Source organism: Carya illinoinensis, chromosome 6, assembly GCF_018687715.1.
Source record: "Carya illinoinensis cultivar Pawnee chromosome 6, C.illinoinensisPawnee_v1, whole genome shotgun sequence".
Classification (NCBI taxonomy): Eukaryota; Viridiplantae; Streptophyta; class Magnoliopsida; order Fagales; family Juglandaceae; genus Carya; species Carya illinoinensis.
In genome coordinates, this window is record NC_056757.1 from 3849076 (window position 1) to 3858685 (window position 9610).

General features: G+C 36.6%; 1 protein-coding gene across 1 annotated transcript; it reads right to left on the bottom strand.

The window, feature by feature from the left end:
* Window positions 1-389: 389 nt before the first annotated feature.
* On the bottom strand, window positions 390-8544 carry LOC122313776 (cysteine--tRNA ligase 2, cytoplasmic-like). The gene is made up of 10 exons (XM_043128998.1): window positions 8392-8544; window positions 8069-8310; window positions 7574-7637; window positions 3793-3954; window positions 2629-2799; window positions 2270-2551; window positions 2055-2180; window positions 1367-1600; window positions 1128-1244; window positions 390-1038 (listed from the first exon to the last, which is right to left on the bottom strand). Exons 2-10 carry the CDS (start codon window positions 8236-8238, stop codon window positions 778-780), a joined length of 1587 nt encoding a protein of 528 aa, XP_042984932.1. The 5' UTR covers window positions 8239-8310; window positions 8392-8544; the 3' UTR covers window positions 390-777.
* Between the last annotated feature and the right edge of the window lie 1066 nt (window positions 8545-9610).

Genomic DNA, 9610 nt, shown 5'->3' on the forward strand with positions numbered 1-9610 from the left:
TTTGTTTGGCCATGGCCTCTCGACCCTCTTCCTCCCTTCCTGATCCTTGGCTGTACGTACGTAACAGATATATATATATATATATATATATATATATATATATATATGACTTTGATCTATAAATACACGATTAATTTTTGTTAATTTTTCATGCCCAAAAAATAAATAGGCTTTTGTTTTGTTTATAAACTGGTTAGTGCAGATGATGATTGAGAAAATGATCTAACATTTTGCATGCATGTATGCATGGTACGTACGTGGGATTACTCAACGTTTACCATTAATTTCCTCAAGATCCAACAATCTTATCACTATTAATTTACACCCTAATATCATTTATATATTAAGACTGCATGCAACTTGATCTCTCTAAGCCTAACTGCATGCCGTTGTTAATCACGCTAGCTTTATTTCCTTAATAGCTGTGTTTTAAGTATGAATCGGGTCATAATAAGAGCACAATATTGCTTTAACACACATGGATCATGGTCACAGCCTAATAGGGATGTAGTAACTTGAGATATATAGCGCCCCAAATGGTACAACATTAATCAATAGAGTCAAAAATTACTACCATGATCCTGACAATAATTTAAACCATATCACTCGTAAGTCATGCAGGCGATGGTCAGGGACTCGGGGTAGGAACAAGGCTTTCCACCATCTCGCGTGAACAGGTAGTCCACTTTGTTCTTGTTCAATTGGTGATAACATCTGCAATTGTTTGAATGGATGCGAGTTCGTTCTTATTCAAACAATGCTGATAGCGGTTCTCTGTTAAACTGGCAAGGCCTTGTGCTCCTGTTCAACTGGAGGTGCCGGCTGCTCTAGTTCAACAGGGACACATGGTCTCCAAATAGTTTCCTTACCCACATCCATCAGCGCAATGCCCTTCACAGTTAAATCAGCCCTGATCTGGTCACTCTTTGAGAAATCCTTGTTTTTCCTTGCTAGGGCTCTTTCTTCAATCAGATGCAGCACATCATTTTCCTCCAACCCTGCTCTCTTTAGAGCCTTGTCTTTTAATTGCTGCAAAACCTATAAGATGGCAAGCAATTTCTATGTTACATACTCTAATAAATCATGCATCTTTAAATTTATTACAAAAAGGCCACGAATTAAATCACCTCCACGTAAGTGGAAGAGGATAGCAACCCCAGAATACTAAGAACTTCTTTGACTTCTTTCTCCACCTCAATAAGAGACTGAATCATCGATAATTGTTGTTGTTTCTGCTGCTTCTTCTGAAAAATATTAAAAAAATCACATCACATTTAACAAAGGGAAAAGAACAAATAGAAATAAAGACAGATAACAAAGAGAGAAAGAGAGCACGTCATAGTTGGAACTGGTTTCTAACATGTACCTTGAGCATGGTCAAAGAACTGTTTATGAACTTCAAGGCTTCTTGAAAAGCACCGGTCAATATCTGTGCAGTGTTCAAGTCATCTGACATTTTAGTCTTGAACTCACTGCGCAGCTTACCGATGCACTCTTGAGCAACAGGTGAGACACGGACCGTTTTTCCTTTTTGTTCTGAGCCATCCTTGAGGCTTCCTTCTTGTGATGGGGATAAAGCATCTCTACAATCTTCCAAAGTCTAACAATCACAAGGTAAGGTATCAATTTTTCTGAAGGTAAATGGGACCTTGGGACCCTTTCAAGGGTGTTCTTACAGTTTATCTGCCTTTTGTGACAATAAATTCAAATAATAATTAATAAAATCAAATGATATTGCAGCATATCAACTCAGAAAAACAAGGAATCAAAGTCTACTTATCAGGAAGAAAAACAAGGATAACACTGCCATAACAACAGTTTTCTATCAACTCTACAAGGGGTTGCATCCATTCAAAATCCGGTGCAGTAAAAAATCCAAGCTACAAACGACACATACATATTCACATGCATGCACATACATGAAACCTTGAATGGATGAAAAATTCAAGATAACCCAACTCCCATAGGCGCATGCACATTGATTTGCTAAGGACTGAGATAGTAGAATTCCCTATAAAAACTAAAAAGTGAGGAATCCAAGACAAGCTTTAAACCTGATATATGTAATAAACAGCATCTGATGCACTTTCCAGCTGTAAGACTGTGTAATTGAGAGGAGACCTATAGTGCGCGCTTATCAAGAAATGTCTCAGAGCCAGCGGATGATACAATCGAGTAATCTACAAGAAGATACCATATTATTTTAAACGCAAATACTCGTACAAGACAAGTTCTTAGAAGCATTGACAAATGTGTAGCCCCACTTTACCTCACGAATTGTAAAAAAGTTACCCAATGACTTTGACATTTTCTCGTTGTTATTAGTGACATGCCCATTATGCATCCAGTAACTCACGCAGCTCTCTTGGCAAGCGGCACAGCTCTGTGCAATCTCATTTTCATGATGTGGGAAGATTAAATCAATTCCACCACCATGAATATCAAATTGGAAGGACAGGTATTGAGCACTCATTGCACTGCATTCTATGTGCCAACCTGGTCTTCCAGGACCCCATGGGCTGTCCCAACTTGGCTCACCAGGCTTTGCAGCCTGTAATTATTAGAGGATATCAGATACTGAATGATATTAAGAAGACTTAAACTTGTCATTTGCAAAGGTTTTTACACCTTCCACAACGCGAAGTCAGCTGGATTACGCTTTCTTGAGTCAACAGCAACTCGTTCACCAGCCCTGTTGTTTTCCAATTTCTGCCCAGATAACTGGCCATAATTTAGGGATTTGTCGACAGCAAAGAACACATCTCCCTCAACTGTGTACGCACAGTCATTGTTGATAATCTACAAAATATGCAAGCCATATATTAAAAAACAAATAAAGAATTCCTCATCGTGAAGAAGCCACTATCCCAAGTAAACAGCAATTTCCCTTTTATCAACATCAAAGAACAAATCCCATCAAGGCCAAAATAAATTAGCTTAAATCCAGGAAGTCAGGATCCCTAGTGAGAAAGCCAGATGGAACTGGATGCCTTTGCCATGACCACATATAGGGCTCAAGAAGGAGAGGGGGAAAGAATGCATCAGAAATAAGTTCTGATGTGTATATTTCTGCTACAATGGGAATTCGAAGAAGTCTCATATTTAATCCTTAGTCAAATATTGTGACAAGCTGCTTTAGCAAGTCAAGCCCAACTCAATATTTGAGATAGGAAAGTAATATCAACGATAAAATTAGAAATAAAAAATAAAAATAAAAAAAAAATTAGAAAACCACATACACCATAACATGACGAAGATTGTAAATTACTACTCAATTTAGGAACTCCGGTTTCATGCCCATTTTGTATCATCATATACGAGTTTCATGATGTTTTAGGAAACTCATGATTAGAAATTAGGAACTCCGCATGCCCATTGTGTATCATCATATGCAAGGTTCATGATGTTTAAAGAAATTCATGAAGAATACCAGTTTCATGATTTTTAAAGAAATTAGATCTTCGCATATTACATCTGAAAAGCAAATTACCCTAATATTACCATATAAATACACTGCACTACACATTTTTTCTAAGTAGATATACTTACTGCACATTAACGTGGACACAGTTCATTTTGACAAACACTGAGTGCATGCCAACAGAAAATATATATATATATATATATAACTAAAATTATAAACAAAAGGCACACCACTCTGTTATGTACTTTCAATAGAAAATCTCCATTTTGCAGTAATTTCCTTCCTTTGTGCATATGCATGTCTGTTAGAGAGATCAGAATTTCTCAACATCATCAGATAATGTGAGCACTATATAGTAGGAATCCAACCTGCGTTATCATATCCTTTATCTGTTCCATATGATCAGAAACGCGTGGCTCATGGGTAGGAGGGAGGCACAGAAGATCGGCCATGTCGACAACATACTCTTGGCAAAAACGGTCACTCAAACTTAGCGGATCCTCCCCAAGCTCATTCGCTCTACGAATTATCTGCATAAAAAATGTAAAAATGTTAGCAGTGCCTAGATAAGCATTAAGAACCCAAGGAATGAAGAGTTAACTGAGGTATCACAGGTTTCAACATAAAAATCTTCTTTATTCGTTTTATGGTTCATTCCAACATAAATCTTCAAGTGAGCTTTTAAGCAAATTGGGGCAATGAAAATAATACAAGGCCTTCATATCAGACAAATATTCAGTCAACAAGGGCATTCTGGAACTAAACTCCAGTACTAAACTTGCAATTTGGAAGAATGATTAAAGTGAACTGTAGGTTTACACGAGAAACAGAGTGCATCCTGGAAGAATCATTAAGAAAGATTCTTAAATTGATATATGTCTTCATAGCTGGAGAACAAAGCATAGTTGCAGAGTTTTTCTATTTAGGTGAAGATTTCCCATTAGACTAAAACCCAACCAGATTGTAGAATCCTATAAACCCAACTCTCAGCCAGACACATTTTCAGCAGCTTCCATGACTGGTTTTTATTTAACCATAGCTATTTGAAGTCCACTTAATCCATCTTGCACATGTTGTGGGAAGCTTTTCGATTAGATTGTTTTTAAAGGTCGTCTCAGTTTACCTTCGACATAGGAATCTTACTTGTTGCCAAAACCAAAAAGCATATGGATCTTATCCTGTAACTCCCCAATGAAAAGCCCAAACCACGTGGACTATACTTCAAAAGAACTCATCAATGATACAATTTGAGTCTCATTAGAACCATTATAAAGAGCAAGAACTTCTCATTCCCAAACATAGTAGGATCTCATACACCTTTTACCCTTACACATCATATGAGATATCACAATCTCCCCCTTGTAACGCCCCAATGGAAGGCCCAAACCACATGGCCTCTACACCAAAAAGACTAGTCAATTATACAATTTGAGCCCTACTAAAACATTATAAAGAGTAAGAACTTCTCATTCTCAAGCAATGTGAGATCCCACACATCACCTACCCTTATCCTTATCATATGGGGTATCACAATCTCCCTCCATTAAATTCCCGACGTCCTCGTCAAGCCCGTCCTTCGTAGGTGGCAAGGCTTAATTCCACATTTCTGGTTGGGATAAGCTCTTATACCATTTGTAACGCCCAAATGGAAGGCCCAAACCCATAGCATATACTCCAAAAGAACTTGTCAATAATACAATTGGACCCTATTGAAACATTATAAAGAGCAAGAACTTCTCATTTCCAAGTAATATAAGATCTCATATACTACTTATCATTATCCTTATCATATAGGGTATCACCCCCCTCCTTAAATTCCCGACGTCCTCGTCGGGCCAATCCATCATAGGTGGCCTAGCTCAAGTCCTACATTTCTGGTTGGGATAGGCTCTTATACCATTTGAAACGTTCTAATGGAAGGCCCAAACCACATAGCCTATATTCTAAAAGAACTAGTTAATGATACAATTAGAGCTCTATTGGAACCATTATAAAGAGCAAAAACTCTCATTCCCAAACAATATGGAATCTCATACACCACCTACCCTTACACATTATATAGGGTATGACATATCTTTTCATTTTTACTTTTGTATTTTTTTAAGGTAATCATAAGAACTTCTGGATTCAAATTTCAGTCCAAAAAGTGACTATTAAAAATTTGATTTTGATATAATGTGGAATCCTAGGCCCAGTTTGGATTGCACGGTACAGATTCATCTCAACTGTACCATACAATAGTTTTCCCTATCCAAACACACTTTATTTCATCTCTAAATTTTAAAAACATTCACTTAAATAAACAGTAGTGAATAGTGCACCATTCGGCTCTCTATAAAATAGTGGGACCCATACCTTTTTCAAATCCTAAAAATTAAAAACTATCTCATATCATCTCACTATCCAAATACACATTTTTTTTTACTAACTATTTCATTTCATCTTAACTAAAAAATTTCATTACCATTTAAAATATCTCATCTCATCTCATCTGAACTGTGTATCCAAACAAGGCCCTAATCTCTATGATTTAGTTCTTTTAATCAGTTAATTTTTTTATCGATCTCTATGGTTTGGAGTTAGATGAATGAGAAATGAAGAATATATGAAAAGACCACCTCCCTACCCCCTCTCTCTCTCTCAAGGAAACTGTTTTATTTTCACGCAGTGTTTTCATAGAAAAAACCTTATTGATAATAAATAAATAAATAAAAGAACTCCTTGCCGAGGGCCTATGCCCAAGGATTAGTCGGGACATTGTTCCTGGACACCCGGTGCCAATAAAAAAAGATGTTATCTGGGCCTATACACCCAACAGAACAATAGTAGAAAAAAAAATCCTGATGAATAGGAAAAGAAAACATCACTGGGCAGACATCAGAAAGAAAAAGGGCTCTGAAGATCTCTGATAACGGCAAAAATTCCAAAAGAAAAGGGTTCTAAAGAAAAAAATCCTCGATCGCTGCCCCCCCCCCCCCCCCCCCCCCCGGGAAAAGGAAATTTCCATGCAATTTCTTGACACTGCTACAAAAACAAAAAAATCAACTCCACCATAGTATAACATCTAAATTATCCAATGAAATTAGTGGACAAAGCCCAGCAAATAGGATGGATCACGAGGCATGGACGTCGACCAACAACTAAGCATTAGTGAATGACTCAAAACAGTTCCAGAACGGGTGCTGATTGCCATGGAACCAGGAATTTTCAAGTTCACAGAATCACAAGCAACCTGCAAGAGGCTGCCAATCAGAGGCCATGAACAACTAGCCAGATGTAAAGGATGATCTTGGTGGGATTGGCAGATGGACTAAGTTGAACAGCTGTGTTTGAAGTCTTGAGCTCGTTCCTGAAAATAACTTCCTATTTACCTCAGAAGGGGTTATTTACCATTAATCAGGAAACATTGTTTCTTGGCTAACTATCCATGTAGCATCACATAGTGGAAAATGTAAAGAAAAAATATTTGGGAGCCTAATAAGAGAAGAGGATCTTTGTTTAAAAAAATTGGCATAAGGAGAAGATTCTTTAAGATTCAGTTTTGTTAATTTGCCTCTCAGACCTCCAGGTAAGGCACTAGGATTCTCTCTTCCAAACATCTGAGACAAGTTTTAAAAACGTTAACCATTCTAATAACCACTATTTCTAATGGTAAAGATAGAATACTGCCAGCTCTGAGAATAGAGGGGTTTCTACTTCTCGGGCACAAGGAAAGCACGAGATTTGAAAATCCTCTGTAAGTTCTAACTCTGCTATTGAAAGATAGATTCTCAGCATATATTGACTGGGGCAGTGGTCCTTCTAAGAAGGGGTTCTTCCATATCAATAAAGTATTACACTTGCAAGGGAAACATACGTTCTGTCTTATCATTATTTCCTCCTAAACAATAGGGTTTTGATGGCTTTTGAAGAAGATTTTAAGAAATAACAGTTAGGTAGCCAAGCAAATGGATGCATCTCAATCAAGTCAATTATTATTCCCACATTTTAGAGAGTAAAGTGACTGCTCATATCAAAATTGAATTTCCATTATCCGCAATGGATGGTTGGAATTTCTGTTTTCATTTTACATCTTATATGGCTTCAAACATGTCTTGATACAGCATTTCAAATAAAAAATTCTTCAATCCAAAAGTTGATTATTCTCACCTTGTCATCAACATCGGTGAAATTCCGCACATAAGTAACTTGATAGCCCAAGTGTTGAAGATATCTGCAAGGTTCAATTCCAAGAAAAACCATGACTACCATCCACATATTAATTATCATTGCTTTATACCTAATTCATGTACGAAAACGAAGGGCACAGTAGCCACATTGTAAAATAAGGCAAGAGCTAAACAATGGGATGAGTTTTGCAGTGAGAACCTTAAGGTTAACGTCACTTTCAGCTTCAAATTAGCACATATGGGCCAAGGAATTTCAGGTTCAAATTAAGGTCCACTAAGGTTCCTTTTTTTAAGGCACACGATGGGCTAACCAAGAAATTTTTTACTGCTTGGCAATAAATTGCTTGAAGTTGTCGGATCAGTAGCAAAATTAGCAATGACAAATATCCATGTTCGCAATTATATTCTAGTTCATATCCTATTAGCTATCAGATAAGTGGGCAATCAGGTAGAATCGAAACTGAAGGATAACAACCTGAAGAGGACGTCGAAATTGACAGCGGCGCGAGCGTGGCCTAGGTGGCTGAGATCGTAGGCGGTGACGCCGCAGACGTACATGCCAACACGCCCCGGCTCGTGCGGCTTGAAGATCTCCTTCTGCTGAGTCAACGAATTGTACACTCGAAATTCCTCCTCCTTCGCCATTCCTACCAGTGCTCCCACACACAGCTCGCTTTCCTTCTCCTTCTCCCTCTCCCTCTGTCCGTCCCTCTGCGTCTGCAGCCAAACGATGCAACACAATCTAAAAGTCACCGACCGGATCGGAGTCGGAACGGAGAAGAGAGAAATAGGGCTTACTGTAACAGACGGCGGCACAGCTATGGAGAGGAGATGTGAACTGGAGTGAGATGTTAGGGTTCGGTCCGAGGAGATGCAGACGGAAAGTTACACGGGAAGGAGGGGCTTCTGAAGTGAGAAGTACCAATTCGTCGTTGACGTGGGGCTGGGCTTCATCAGGATTGACGGGCTGCAGTTAGGCCCGTGTTAGCTTTATTTAAGTATGGTCTGTAGAAGCTTAAGTGGGCTCAGGCCCTTTAATTCTCATAGTCCAGTTGTCTTTATTTTACAGTCCAGTTGTACAAGGCCGTGGCCTTTACATGTTTCCTGTTTTATTTTATCTACGATTTGTCAGTGCGCGAATTAAAATTCCTGCTTTATTTTATGAAAAAGTCTAAGCATACTTATGTATTAATATGTGTATTAATTTATTATGATTAGTCAATAAGTAAATTTTATTAAAAATAGTGTTAATTTAACTTTTAAATATAAAAGAATCAGTATTAATATGTAAATTAGTACGTGACTTTGCTTGTATATAGCAAAACTCTTTATTTTATATACAATTTAATTCTTGGTGTTTCATCTACGATCATTATACCAAGTAATTAATTAGTTCCTAGTAACTCCGGGAGTAAATATAATTTTCTCTTTTTTTTAATGAAAATAAATATTATAATATTCTCACTTTCTTATCTCTTTCCTTCATTAAATATTTTCTTAATGAAACTCAAATTCTTAATTAAATATTTTATACAATTGTGTAAATATTTTCTAATTAAAAAAATAAATTAATATTAATTTTGATCATTATTATTAAAAAAACTACTACAATCACAAATAAATTTTATAAAAATAAAATCATAAATTGGTATAATTTTATGTGATATGTTAAAATAAATTACAAGAAAAGTAATTTTACAAATCAACGTATTACATTAAGTTATGTAAAATTTCTTTGTAAGAAAAATTCTTTCTAATGGTAAGGAGAAAAAAAATACTTTAATTATTTAAACTATCAAAGCTGTTATTTTAACATATAATTGCATTGTCACTTAACATCTAATCATATTAATGTTAAGATTTTAGCATTCGTTTGATCATGTGATATAATTTTTCTTTTATATATCTTAAGTTATTGGGTGCAAATAACAACGTGTTGTTGGGTAATTTAATGGTAATTGTAAATAAATGTAGTAATTTATGATAATGAAGCCGCACAAAATGGGCGTTTCATAAA